Below are 14,983 nucleotides of genomic sequence, written 5' to 3' on the forward strand. Positions count from 1 at the left end.
GGGGGGGGGGTGTGGAGCGAGTGTGACGTCACGCGGAGGACCAACTGCCCCACAATGCCACTGGGCAAGCGTCGCTTTGCCCACGTGACTCGGAGCGACCCGCGTCGACACATGGGCGCACAGTAACTAAACGCTGCTTTATTACTGTTATTACCTGTATTCGTTGTATCGAAATCGCAATGAAAGTGAAAGTTTTGTCAAGAAATCCGGATGATTACGTCCGTGAGACAAAATATGACATCCAGCGGGGTGAGTGGGGGAAGCGTTGATGTTATGCTAATGCTAGCCTACGGTACGCTACAGCATGCTACGTTAGCTAGTTAGCCTACTCCAGGTGTAGTAATGTACATTAATGTCAATATCCAATTGCACTAATTCAGTAAGATTTTTTTTTTTTTAACATTCCAGCCGTAAAATGCAGCATTGGTCAGTTTTACAGGGTTCTCACTAGGTGCTTGAAGCGCTTGAATTTCGTCCTCATAAATTGAAGCACCAGAAAACCTTGAAAATAGCCCCTTTTGTGCTGAAGAGCTTGAGAAAATTTACAAAAACGCCTTTACGACATAGAAGCTGCCATTGAAATGTAAATTGTATCCAATATACGCTTATTCTGATGATGTTATGTTTTGAAAATGAAAAATTGTGCTTAAAAATGTACTTGAAAGTCCTTGAATTAAATGTTGTAATGCCAGAATGAACACTGGTTTTAGGATAAGACAACAGATAACTCTTAAACAATCTTAAGCGTTGTTATCGATTTTCAAGTGTCTGTTAGTCTATAAGTCGAATGCCATTTTTCCCTGTCAAGCCAAATATTTCTACACATGAATCCACTTCTGTTGTTTTCCCTCGTAGTTCCTAGAAATTATGACCCAACCCTCAATCCGTTTGAGGTACCGAGAGAGTACACCCGGGCCATGAACGCCACAAAGCTGGAGAGAGTGTTTGCCAAGCCTTTTCTGGCCTCCCTGGACGGCCACAGAGATGCTGTCAACTGCATTGCCAAGCACGCCAGAAGCCTGTCCACGCTGCTCTCTGGCTCCTGTGACGGAGAGGCAAATATTTCTTTACATTTTAACAGCTTTGAATATAACTGTCGGACGTCTAAAATATTGCTTTTGCCTTCTGTCCGATTTAGAATCCTTTGTTGGAAAAACACAGTCTTGATGTCCAATAATTGGTGTTTAATCTGATCCTCAGGTGAAAGTGTGGAATCTAACCAAGCGCAAATGTGTTCGCACACTCCCAGCACACGAAGGTTTTGTCCGGGGAATAGTCGTCCGCTTCTGCGGCACTTCCTTCTTTACGGTATCTGTTAACCATGACATCACATTTTTAAATTTGTTAATATTTTTGTGATTTTGTTCAAACCCAGTATTTCAGTTGAGGTTTGCCATTTGTTCTGTATTTATTTAATTCTTAATCAATAGTGTTTATTTATCTATCTGTCTATTACTTATTTTTATTTTGATTTATACATTTAGTGTAGTGGTCGACCGATATGGGTTTTCAATGGCTGGTGGCTATATTTAGAGAGCGTGTCGGTATGCTGGTATTGTTGTTTTTTGCAACATTTCTGCTGTTATTTTTGAATGAAAAATAAATAATTATAAACGATTAAAAAACATAATAATAAAAAAAAATGATAAGTCATATTAAAGTCTGGTCGGCAACTGGAGCGTCGCCCAATTACAGAAGTGCAGGATTTATTATTTACAAGTAAAATATCTACACAGAACATCCAGATTTTACTAAATGACATCCCATACTAACAGAAACCAACAGGGAGAGGAGTGACGCGCCATGGGACAGTGGGAACGCCCAGGGTTTTTGTTTGTAACGGGAAGGAACCAGTCAGCAGTCAGTCCTTAAACTCAGTTCCCTCAACTTTAAAATGTTTGTTTCATATAAGTAGGAAAAACACAAAAAATGAATAGATCTAAACTGAAAACACAGAACGGGAACGCACACACGGCGCAGCGCTGTCTGGAGGAGAAAAGAAAGTCCACTGGAATTCTCTGAGTTAGGTTTATGTTTTGTCTCAAAAGTAATTTGAAACAGCACTCCTGCTGTTTTCTTGGTTGCGGGGGCTCTGCACTTGCCATTTTTAATGACCTAACACGATAACAAACTCAGTGAATGAGGAGGTGGAGGGCTATATGGGCGCTGCAGCAGTGTGTGTGACTCGCTGTCAGAGAGAGGAGAGAGCAAGGAAGAAGGTGCTACCGGTATATCAAAAGTGCGGAAAATGAGTATTGAAAGCGTATGAAAAGAATATTTAATTTCTTGCTTTTCACTGCAGACCAGTGAAAAAGGTTTCTTTTTGACATTTCAGACATTTTTTGTTTATCAGCCTTGTGAGCGCAGGCATCGGCCATTCAGATTATCTCGAAATGTGCAAATATCGGTCCAATTTATCGGCCAACTGATCAATTGGTCGACCACTATTTAGTGAACAGCCTTTTACTGTAGACAACATTTCTGCTGTACGTGTTTCTCAATGAGCTGCGCTACTATCTTATATTGTATTTGTTGGAACAGGTTGGTGATGACAAAACAATCAAGCAGTGGAAAATGGAGGCACCGGGCTATGGAGAGCAAGAGGAGCCCATCAACACCATTCTAGGAAAGGTATGGTTGGAGTCTGTTTACTTTGCATTTCCTCAGAACATCCTATCCATCTGACACACAAACATGATGATAGATGCAGTTGTACTACGACAATATCAACTTACATTAGGAAATGTAAGTTATGCCCCAATGTGGATAAGGAGAGCCTCATCCCTTTGGTTTTTTCTAAGAAATAGAAGTCTACGCTCTGTTATACCCAGGTATCAAAATGCAATACTTTTATACATTAAATACATCTAAATCAAGGTCTGGATATGGCTTCTGGTATTGAAAACCGGCTTGGAATTTGGTGAGTAAATGTTGTCTCTACTACAGTCCGTGTTCACAGGTGTGGACCATCATCAGAAAGAGGGTATGTTCGTGACCTGTGGGCAGCAGGTGGAAATTTGGGATGAGCAGAGGAGCAGCCCGATCCGTTCCTTCAATTGGGGTGTAGAGAGCTTCAGCTCTGTCCGTTTCAACCCTGTAGAGGTGAGACCCCACCGAGAAATTTATACGGAGCCTAGCCTTCCTCCAAGAGAACTTGTGCATTTATGTTTATTTTTATGGAACGGAGTGTATTCCAATGTAGTGGGATTCATTGAATTGAAGGTATCTGCGCTCACGTACGACATTTACAGATTTTATTGTTTCCTTCTAGATGGAGCTTCTTGGAAGCTGTGCTTCTGATAGAAGTATAGTCCTGTATGACATGAGGGAGTCAACGCCGCTTAAAAAGGTTTGTCCTATCCAACGACAAACAAGCTTTTAGTGATGGGTGGGTGAAGACTTGTGAAGCTCTGGGGCTTTCTTCCAGTTTGTGTTTAAAAAAAAAAATAGCCGAAGTTTCATGGCATTGGAAACCTAGAGCACAGTGACACCTGGTGGTTTGCAGTCACAGCAGCCACGTAATCTGGATATTGCAGACAAATACAACGACCCGTTAGTTTCAGTTACAATTTCATATGTGCTTTATGTTCACTCACTAAAGTTCTGTTATACATGTGTATAAGATTTTATCGGTATGGGATAGCGCCAAAACTAGGGTTTCTGCGGTTACCGATGTTACCCAGTGTTTAGGCATACACAGATTTTATTACTTGCCCCTACCAACCTGTATTTATCTATTTTTATTTTATTTTTTATATTGAAATTAAACCTTTTGAGTTCATTTTCGCGTATCGGTGCCCACGTTCATCAAATAAAAAAACTGAATTTGTAAAATACTAAGCGTGTTATCAATACTTAGTCTGACACTACTAAACTGAAAGTGGCTTCTTTGTGTGCGCACAGCAGAGTCACAGCACAGTCTGTGTAGTCAGATTTCACTTATCACGAGGAGAGGAGAGAAAGAAGGCTCCCAAAGACCTTAGATCAGGTCTAGATCAGAACCTGTCTCCCTCTCCATGCGTAATTTGCGGTCGCATTCTCTGTCTGCTGCTCTTCCCTTGTCTCCCTCCCTCAATTAACACATTGAGAACATTGTGTTTTTATTTTGCATCGATAACAAACATCCCATCCCTACAAGCTTTATTCTTATTCTTATTCTTTCAAGTGTACACAGCTGTAATTCGGGCCAAAACGTTGCTGGGAATCATGGCAGATAACTATAAAAAGTAACATGTCCTATAAATTCTGAATATTAAAAAAAATGCAACGAATGAAACTTTAAGTGTTCTTGCAGTATTGCACTTTTTTAACGTTGGTATAATTATGCCCGTGCAGCATAAAATAATCAGTGTGCTTATATCATATTGCTCTAATCATGACTGCAGATTTTCTGTATGTTGTACAATATTCTTTACAGTACAAAAATATGATAGCCTTTCAAAGTTTCACTGCAATAATGAGGAGGCTCCTGCTGGCGTGTCGAAAGCCCACCCGCCAGAGCCCTGGCAGGGGATGAGGTCTGACCCGACCGGAGGGGACGGTTGCGGAGGCGGTCGCCGGAGGAGGACGGGGTGTAGAGGAGGACAGTTGTGGTGGTGGGGAAAGAAACGGAGATGGACAAGGCCAAGTCACCTCCGCGAGTTTCCAACCCGCACCAGCACATACCCCCCCCTACCACCCCTTCTCCTCTGCCGCATTAAACCCACCTTCGCCGTCGTCTTCTGGTAGACCGGGTCTAGGCTCTCCCCAGCCGAATCGGAACCGTGAACCGACTCGGGGTGCCCACACTCTCGTGCCGTTCCTCCGTAACGGGGAGGGGGGTTCAATGACCCCACGCGGCCGCCTTCATGAGGCGGTCGCGGCGGGGCGCCCCAAGTGCTTGAAGCCAGAGCCAGCCTTGTCATGAACTGTGGCCACGATGAAATGACACAAAACCTCTTGTGACAACTCTTAGCGGTGGATCACTCGGCTCGTGCGTCGATGAAGAACGCAGCTAGCTGCGAGAACTAATGTGAATTGCAGGACACATGTCATTCCACCTAAATAAATGATCAACGCTGGTCCAACCTTACACTGATCTAATGTAACCCTGATGAGGACGTCTGTACCTTTCCAAAACTACTGCAGATCAGATCAAAACACGTTAGGAAACTCTTTCTGTTAAGATTTACATTTATTAAATTAGCAGATGCTTTTGTCTAAAGCAATTGACATGATTGGCTGGAAACAAACAAAGCATACATTGAACATTGGATTGACTCAAACTTAAGTGCATGAGCTTCTGTTTTTCAATTCAACCAGATGCAAGTGCAAGATGCTGTAAGGAATCAGAATAATATGTCATTTATTTTTTATTTTGTTTGTATGTTAGTGCAATGTGATTGTTACCGTGAAAAATAAAGGTTATTGAATATTTACACTAAAGACACATCGACACATAGAGCGTAATGAAATGTGACAAATACAGTCTCTCCGTTACAGAAGTGCAGTATTTATTATTTACAAGTATTTACACAAAAACATAGTTTTTACTAAATTAAGTCCCAAATCGATCGAAAGCAACAGGGAGACCTGCGTCTCCACTGTCCCGAGCGGCAGGCATGTGTGGGGGGCGGGTGGTGGGGGAAAAAATAAGATAAAACCTTTAGCGTAATTCCCCCACTCTGTCATCATTGTGTTGAGACTTTAGTGAGGAGTATGTTGGACTTGGACAAAGGTTGAATCTGGTGGACAATTGTTGCTTGAGTTGGATATTCTTTGCCTGATCTACAAAACCAATCATCAAAAATTGTTGTGTCAATGGGGCGATAAAGTTAGAAATGTAACCCACTTAGTGTGTATGTGTAATGTTCTAATGTTCCATTTCTTTCTTCAGGTTATTATGACCATGAGAAGCAACACATTATGCTGGAACCCTATGGAAGCATTTTATTTCACATGTGCAAATGAAGACTATAAGTGAGTCAATATTTGGTGTTGTTTCAGTGAGGATATGGTGACAATATACTTCTTAATATCTCCAAAATGGTGATTAATTATGAATATAAATCACGAGAGATGGGTCCGATCCAGTATCGGTACTGATACTGAGGTCATTCACTCATTGGATATCTGACTGACGTCGCCGATCCAAATTCCATTTCACACCTTGCGCCGGACCATGAACCTGCCGTTTTATATTGCTAATTTAATGGTCTGCCTCCTCGAGAACTCAGCAAATTATTAACCTGTCAAGTGCTATGCGCACTTGAGGCAGCCATTCATCTGTTTGTCCTCAAAATAAGATGTCATGATTCTGACGTATATAATATGCACCGCCATAGAGCTACTGGGAGTTGTAGTTCTATTTTAGCGTTATGGGTTATAATCCTACATCAATGTCTTCATATTGGAACGGGCGTTTTTTCTGGATAAAAAATAGTTTACATTTCTCAACCGATTTCAGTGAGTCGTTTTTATATTCAAGGGTTTATGATCCAGGTGGAGTTAAACAAAAAAAACGACTGTTCCAATATGGCGGCAAAGGTTCCTCAAATATTCACTTTGAAAACCTACACCTGTTTGTATGTGAAGTTAAAATGTGAAGTATGTAAAGTCTACTTAATACAGTTCAAATAAATTGCTTTGGGGTACATTTAAATTTAATGTATTTTTGTATATTTTTTGCTCTTTTTGTTAGTGGTCGACCGATATGGGGGTTTTCGGGGTGGCCAATGGCTGATATATAATGCTGATATCATGTTGTTGTTGTTGTTTATTTTTAGTTTTTTTTTAGTTTTTGTTTTTCCACCTGTGGGGAAAAACCCAGCTAAGCCTCATTGAACCATAGCTGCAATGACCCCTCCGGATATCATGACGACTTCTAGCTTTCTGCTCGCCTTGATCCCTAAAGCCAATGTGGTTCATTTTTCCTGCCTTTCCTCTCTGTCCATAGTCTGTACACATACGACATGAGGTACCTGGACAGGCCGGTCACCGTGCACTTAGACCATGTCTCTGCCGTGCTGGACGTGGACTACGCTCCCACCGGCAGGGAGTTTGTTTCTGCCAGTTTTGACAAAAGCATCCGCATCTTCCCAAAGGAGGCAACGCACAGCAGGTCAGCGTGGCACATTCCAGCGTTTTCTCAATCGTTCCTCTGTCTTCTAATAACATGACTATATATGTATTGACTAGCTTCCCATCTATTATAGCTGATTCTTTTTGTTTTCAGGTTTTACTTGATGGATTATTTGATCTAACTTCTCTAAGATTAATTATTTCTTGAATTATACTCCTCATTCAGAGTGCTTTTCCGTTTGGCTGTTTTGACAATGCAGCTGTAATTGTTATTCAACCAATTTACAAATATCGATTTTAGGGTGAGACTTGGATATTTAGTCTTGTGTGTATTTTCATGTATGACTTATTGTTGGTCAAAGGAGCTTTTTGATCCTTAGTTGTATTTGTCAAATAAAATGGACCTGGTTTTTATTGAGTTTTCTGCGTATCAGGGAGGTGTACCATACCAAGCGCATGCAGCACGTGGTCTGTGTCAAGTGGTCGGCCGACAACAAGTACGTGCTGAGCGGTTCCGATGAAATGAACATCCGACTGTGGAAAGCTAATGCAGCTGAGAAACTGGGAGTGGTGAGTCCTGTCTTTTTTTCTCAAAATACAGGGGGAGATTTTACAATATTTAAATACAGTGGCTTGGACGCTAAAGGGGACCACAAAACCATAATTTGCCAGCATTGAACACATACAAGTTTGAATTTAATTCCAAGTCAGTAAGTTGCCAAAAAATATGGCTTTTGCACAGTTTGTTCCCTTATGTCTTCCTTATGATTGGTTCTCTGCCAATTATTGTTGTTCATTAGCAAGCAAACTGTATTTCCCTGAGCAATTAGCATTGCCCCTTCATAAAGATGCCTGAGCTGGACCTTGTACTGCAGGTTTACTGTATTCTACACAGCCGTGGCCCCGGGCCCAACTCAGCAGGATAGAAATTTGCAAATAAGCCAGCAGCAACGACAGCGCTGCTGCCAAGTGTTCTGATGGATGCTGACTTAGGGCGGAATCACTCTCAATAAGTACAATGTACCAATTGGCACAGCAACACTAGTGGCAGATGGAAGTCCAAAATGCTCAAAAGTTTGCATCGTCGTTAAATTATTTACAATAGACTCAACTGTTTGGATCAGAGCTTGGGATGTCTGTGTATTTGGTCAAAGGCTCCATTCCTGTCTGTTTCTTAAAAAAATTTAAAAAAAAAATTTAAAAAAAAAAGCTATGCCCGCAAAGATGCAGACTTGAATTCCATGCCTTTCTGTTGTGTAATGAGGCTTCTTGAAACTACTGGGAAGTATTCCAGTAAGCAACTGGGCAATTCAGGATGAATAATGAAGATCAGTGTCATCTCCAATAGCAGTCTTTCATTCACAGTCAGACCCCCTTTCCTTATCCTCTTAATGCAGCATCAGAGTGGAAAATTGGCCAACTTTTTGGCACTTGTTTTACTGTCACCACGTAAGAGGAGATTTATTTGCACGCGTTGCACTTAAATAAATCAGACAAGCCGTGCTCCTATCAGCAGTTTAAATCGGCCAATCACTTAAAGCGGGTCTCTCTGAGCATTAAGAATCAAGTTGAACAGGAAGGGTCTTTAATTCTAGAAAAATGCTGAATCAAGGCAACTCTGATTTCCTGTGACTTTGAATAGAATATTTTCCTACACTGTGTATATTTGAATATTTTAAGATATGTGTTTAAATGGGTTGCTTCTGGCATATTAAAAAGTTTTAATTATTGCACCTTTGCACCATGACATTTTCATATATTTGAATTTGGTCTTACAAATGTTGTGCCACTATTTTTTTGTGAGGGATATTTGACCTGATTTGTCTTGGTAAACTTAATAAAGTAAAATGAATAAAAGCAAGTATTTCACTACTTATGAAATGGTTTGAAATTTCCTCCATTTTTTGCACTGGAGTTCAAAAATTATTACGCAAAACAATATGCCCATTTTCAAACATCATATTCTTAAATTAGATATCTTATTGTGCAACACATAGCAATAATAATAACAATAGTAATAAATATAGCTGCAGGCAACAATACGCGGGGTCCAGTTTAGTCATGTTTGGTACGTATGACAGTTTCCCGGGTTCTCTGAAACCCAGCACGATTTTCCGAGTTCACGTTGAACGCCCCATCGCCTTTCCCCGGTCTGTCGTCTCCTGGTTGCTCGTTGGAGCAACCGCTATGTGGTCTTCACAGGGCAACCCTCCTGTCTTTAAAACAACCGTCCATGTTTGCCTGTAAACCAGAACTTTTCAGTGTTATAACTCACCGTATTGTCTGTGGAAAGACGCGGTGACGACTTTCTGTGATTATTTATAGTTTTCCGGGTCCTCATTTCCCAATGTGTTTCGAGTCCATGAAATGCGTCATGGACCCCTACAGTTTGTATCTTACGACTTCCTGGAATCTCGTGAAGTAAGGAGGGACACAATGAACAGAATGCCTTTTATTTCGGAAAGGGATTAAATATCAATCGAAAAGCCCCGCAGACAGAGCGATGGAGTCCACACCACGCACCTTACATAGTGCCCATGTCGTTCAGAGCCACAACCTCCACATATATAACAAATGGGATGGTGATATCACAAAGCATCTCTATAAACTCATCTCACTCCTCCACCCAACCGGTAGTTTTAGAACGTTCACCGTGTCGGCGATGCACAAACATTCGGTCAACTCAAATCTGTAATTTCATTGTTTTTTCACTAATTCCCTCTCTGAATGTGGATTAATATGGATGAAACTTGTGACATCCCGGTTTTAACGAGACCTCAACCGTGCCCGTGGGTCCAGCGGTTGTCGTGTTCCAGACACTATAAGCCTGAAAAATGCCAAGGAAAATATTAATAATAAAAATCGGAACAATAACAATAGCCCTGCGGGCTCGACCACTAATAATAATAATAATAATAATAATAATAATTATCAACAATGATAATAGTAACAAAAAATCTGACATCTTTTAGCATGGATGTAGCAGAGCCCTTTAAATCCAGTGGCGTGCATGCTGAACTGACCACCCTACATGCTATATGGAAAATACTTATCATATTATAAGTCATGATCTAAAGATGTCAGATAATCCACATCAAAATGAATTCATATTAGTGTTGCGTTAATTAATGAATGGAACAAACTCCAAATAAAAGAAAATAGGATCTCTACTCTCTCGACTGATCTCCCCGATGTCTCCCCCACATTATTTTTTGATTATTTCATTTTTGCTGCAGCACAGACATCTGTTCATTTTCAATTATATATTGTTTTCAAATCCTTGTTGTGCCTTTGCCTGCGTCTTCAGCCAAGCTCCCCGCACTGTTGAGGACGTGTCACCTCTGCTCCATTCTTTCCCTGTCTTTCTGTCATGTTGTGGAATTTCTGAATGTTCCTCGGTCAACTCCGGAGAGCACATTGCGGGGCGGCGCAGGGTCCAGCGCCAGGGTCGGCGCCCAACGGCTTTCCTCAAACAAATTGAATCCGAGGGCAAAAAAAAACAAAAAACAATCATTGCTTTTAATTAGAATAAAAGCCCCGAAGGAGGGATCTGAAGAGCCTGAGCCAGGGGGGCGGGGGCGCCGCGCTGAAGTTTTTTTTTTTATGGACAGGGAGGGACGTTGTTGAGCTGTTGTCTTTGCTTTTCAAACCAACGTTAATTTAGATTTGAATGTGCAGCTTGTCAAATGGAAGTTACGGTCCGTCCCACCGGCCAACATTTTGTGAAGGAACTAACAGCCATAAAATCCATGAACCATAAATGCTGTTGGCAATAATGGTAAAATCCAACATGGATATCTGCTTGGCGTAGCAGTGACGGCAGCAGCTGCTGTGTTGGGGTTTCTGAGGTACAGCGGCTGTTTCGCTCACTCTCCCCTCTCCCTCTCCGTGCAGTTATCACACAGAGAGAGACAAGCGGTGAATTACAACCAGAAGCTGAAGGAGAAGTTCAAGCACCACCCTAAGATCAAACGCATCGCCCGCCACCGTCACCTGCCCAAGCAGATCTACTGCGAGACCAAGGAGCTGCAAGTCATGAGGGACGCCCGCCGCAGGAAGTACGCACTCGCTCGCTTTCGCACAACGCTCTTGTTTGCAAAATGGTGCCGGGGAGAATGGGTTTTGTTCAGAGCAGGGTTTGAACAGACACCAGGAGTTATCGTGGTGAAACGGACCGGGCAGCGAATTACTGTTGATAAGCAGGACACAACATCTCTTCCCATGGTTTTAAGATGATAACACAGGCTCATCTTGAGGTCAAATGGTGACATTGAGTCTTAAGCGACATTGCAATGGCCAAAGAGAGTAACGGGTCATTTATTACCGGTCTGTACATCACTAATAGCGGTGCAACAGATCACAAAACTCATGGTTCAGATCGTATCATCGTTTTTTGGATGAGTTAAAAAAAAAAAAAAAAAGAACAACTATAACTTGGCTTTGCATTTATTCTGTAATACACTTAAAGCAAGAAACATTTGGCCATGGGTCTTACATGAAAACAATTTGAGGATGGCCAGTGTTTAAATAAAATCTCAACATATATAAATTGTTAAATTCAAATGCAATATGAGGCATGATACCTTCTTCCTTTAAAAATGGTAGTGAATAAAAAAAAAAATGTGATTAGATCCGCCCCAAGTAACTCAATTTAATTCCAATAAGTATCATGTTTAATTTCTCACATCTATAGCAAACCAAGTTTCATGAAAATGGGTTCAGAATTAAGTGAGTTAAGTCTGCATCTCTCAATACAGATGGTATTTGTTTACTAGCGGATCTTAGCCGATCCAATATGGCGGACGAGCAGACGCATAGCAGCGCCATACAGCAGCTCATTCAAGACACGTTGAAAGTAGCAGCAACATAGCGCGACGTTCCGTAAACCAATCATTGTGCTTCAGAGTAAAACACAGCACACATCTGTCTTGTCTATTTCCTTTTCACTGCAACTCTGCATCGAGATTTATGGAATTATTACTGTAAAAAGTAACAGCGGCAGTAAAATTGTATTTCACTATGATGGTTAAATTTTTCGATGGATCTGTGGCTCACATGCGTACCGAACCGTGGGGGGCGATCCGTACAGATCACAAATCAACTACATTCGGTTACACCACAAGTATTTATTGTATTATATGTGTTTGTGAATTGTGATACATAATTCCTTCCATAAAGTGTTTTTATTCACTTCGGCGGTATGTGATATCTGTACCAGTAATGTAAAACAAATGAATTATGTCTTTTCAAAGAAGAACTTGGGTGGGTCATACCCACGCCCCACTCTACATGTGGTGTTCTTGGTAACATGTTGGATTTGCCCTACGCCGACACACAGGTCCAATGGAAAATATAACCAATATGAATGTCATGACTCGGTCCAGCTGGGACTCTATACTCATCTACAGTTTCCATTCTGAATTGATTGTTCCAGTTCGCACCGCCGTTCAGAGCTCAACCTGTTTTTATTAAAAAAGATTATTTGTTTAGTTACTCACACAATTGGGTGCGTCAGACTGTACACATTTTAGCCTTGGTTGTTTATATACAGGTATATTTTTAGAACGGGTACATTACCTACGCCAGTTGCTTAGGTGTTTGGTCAACAGTCTCTTCCAGTCGTTCTTGTTCTCTCTTTCCCTTTTTTTTTATCTCTGTTTACTTGGTTCATCGCTCGCTCGCTCACTAAATATTCTCACCCGCAGATCTGTTTGGATTGGTTGCTCATTGTGTGTGTGTGTGTGTGTGTGTGTGTGTGTGTGTTTTTTTCCAGGGAGCTCAACGTGCGTAAGCACAGCAAACCAGGAAGTGTTCCGGTCGTGTCGGAGAGAGAGAAACACATTGTGGCCGTGGTGAAATAGAGGAGAAGGGAAGAGACCAACTCCAAGCTTCCTCGTGTAGTTGTGAATGGGACGGAAATAAAAATGTGTGTACATATACGACTTTAAAGGCTCTAATTTTTTATCAAACATAACACCGTATTTATGCACAAGTTCAGTTTGTTTCTTTTAATTTTTAGGGGTTTAGGCTCTGGGGTTTGAAAGTCCTTTTGTAGCACCCCAGACATAAAAGCAGTTTAAAAGCCATCTCTGCAAGGTGTTCCCCAATTCTGTGTTTACCCTTTTTTCTCTGGCGGAGGGGGGGACTCTCCAAATGATCCCAGATGACAGATCATTTCTAATTAAAAATGTATCATTTCTAATATTGAAATCTAATGTGACGTCAAAGAGAAAAGAATGTATTACAGGATTTTGACAGCTATAAAACTTGCGCGTTTCTATAATAAAATTTCCTAAACCAAGTATGCTTTGTGTTTTCCATGTGTAGGGTGTGTTTGTTTGACTTGTAGGGGCTTACTCTATTGCTAATTACCTTAATGAGGTATAACCTCTATCCCCTTAATCGCAGCAGACGTTGAATGGTCTGTCCGCTTCTCATTTGGTAATCCCATCAAGGCTGCCGCCTCGGAGGCTTGTCTCCACAAGGAAAGGGCTTGCGATGAAGAGGATTGGTCGGGGTCGGAGTTGAGAGGCTAGAGGGGTGGGGATTCTGTATTGATGCAAAGCACTTAAGGTAAATTGGGGAAAATTGGGCCCGAATTGCATTTTAAAGAGCACCTTGGGGAGAGAGCAAATCTCGGGTTGTGCATTTCAGATGCATTAAACGGTGTGGGTTACTTGCATAAAGGTTGGATAAAAGTGTCATTCGGTTTCAAAAAGTTTATATTTCCCACATTCTACCGGCCGAGTAGAGGTAGTGTCTATTTTTTTTTTTTTTTTTTTTATCATCATGAGGGGATTAATTCTAGTCACGTAGTTGCTTATATTCACATTCCCCATCCCTCCTCTCGCATCCTGGCGATGAAACATGAATGATGCTCCCCGGTCCGGATCCAGCCCAGGCTCCGGTCCGTGTGTTGCAGCTCGCTCTCCGCCTGCTGTCAATGAAACCCCCCCCCCCCCCCCCCCCTCGTCCCTCCCTCCCGTCCTCAGCTTTGTTCTACGTGGTTCTGTCGCTCCTCCTACTCTCCCGATCTGGATTTTTTGTATTTTTTATTTTTTTTTCTCCTCCCCCGCCCCCCCCCCCCCCCCCCCCAACCATTGCATCCATTTTTTGTGCATTTAAGAAATCTCCAAGAATTACCAACCCGGAGTGTGAGAAGCGGAAGGACTGGGGACGGCGTCCTCACTACCCACCCACCACCACCACCACCAACCCCCCCCCCCACCGGCACGCGGTGATCCTTCCCGGAGGATGGCAGCGATGGGTTAGACAGGACTGAGCATGATTGCAAAATAAAAGGCAAGAGCTTCTTCCCCCTACAGCCTCAGTATTTCTCTCCTCCTCCTCCTCCTCCTCCTCCTCCTCCTCCGCCTCCTGCTTCTTCTCCTTACTCCTCATCGTCCCTTGCTGGATCCCCGTGTTTGGAATAGCAGCTCGCTTCACCATGTAGACTCCAGACAGCACCAGCTGGGATTATTGCAATGTCCTCTATTTACAATCCTCTAAATGCTGCTCGGGATGGGGAGGGGGGGACTTTTTTGTGTTTTGGTTTTTTTTTGTTGTTGTTGTTGTCGTCGTTGGTGTGTAAATGAGGGGATTGATCGTGCAAACAGCTCGGCGGCTGTGTTCGGCGTGTGGCAGGAGGGCAACTCACTCAGACCCTTCTTCCCCAGGAATGCACGGTTCTGACGCATATCCGACCGGAACGCGGCGTGTGGGGGATGCGAGGATTAGGACAGTTGTAGCGGGGATCACACACCTCGTGTTTCACATTTATTCATTCTGTTTTCCAGGTACACAGCCACACGCCAGCTCCCCCACCCACACCCGCCCGCGCCAAAACAAAAAACCACTCAGCACATCTGTGAATGTGAGGTTTTGCCTAACGCGGTTTATTTTTGTTTTTTTTGTTTTTTTGTTT

At 42.2% G+C, this 14,983-nt stretch overlaps 1 protein-coding gene across 2 annotated transcripts; it reads left to right on the forward strand.

Annotated features, from left to right (window-relative positions):
- Positions 1-49: 49 nt before the first annotated feature.
- On the forward strand, positions 50-13,360 carry dcaf13 (ddb1 and cul4 associated factor 13). 2 transcript variants are annotated; one of them, XM_080006192.1, is made up of 11 exons: positions 50-249; positions 856-1,055; positions 1,201-1,308; positions 2,542-2,631; positions 2,947-3,102; positions 3,272-3,349; positions 5,876-5,958; positions 6,935-7,099; positions 7,494-7,629; positions 10,954-11,117; positions 12,833-13,360. In XM_080006192.1, the coding sequence occupies exons 1-11, from the start codon at positions 180-182 to the stop codon at positions 12,918-12,920; spliced, it is 1,338 nt and encodes a 445-aa protein (XP_079862318.1). In that variant the 5' UTR covers positions 50-179; the 3' UTR covers positions 12,921-13,360. The 2 variants fall into 2 exon arrangements, with proteins under 2 accessions (XP_079862318.1, XP_079862319.1); XM_080006193.1 differs by having other exon boundaries at positions 97-122.
- The last annotated feature ends 1,623 nt before the right edge of the window (positions 13,361-14,983 follow it).

The sequence above is a fragment of the Zeus faber genome, assembly GCF_960531495.2.
Source record: "Zeus faber genome assembly, chromosome: 8".
In the NCBI taxonomy this organism is placed as follows: Eukaryota; Metazoa; Chordata; class Actinopteri; order Zeiformes; family Zeidae; genus Zeus; species Zeus faber.

Bases quoted from the DNA above. Each gene is read 5' to 3' on its own strand.
- dcaf13 (XM_080006192.1), top strand. From the start codon at position 180: ATGAAAGTGAAAGTTTTGTCAAGAAATCCGGATGATTACGTCCGTGAG. The intron at 1,056-1,200 runs GCAAATATTTCT...TCTGATCCTCAG, and splicing joins CTGGCTCCTGTGACGGAGAG to GTGAAAGTGTGGAATCTAAC. The intron at 5,959-6,934 runs GTGAGTCAATAT...CTCTGTCCATAG, and splicing joins TGTGCAAATGAAGACTATAA to TCTGTACACATACGACATGA.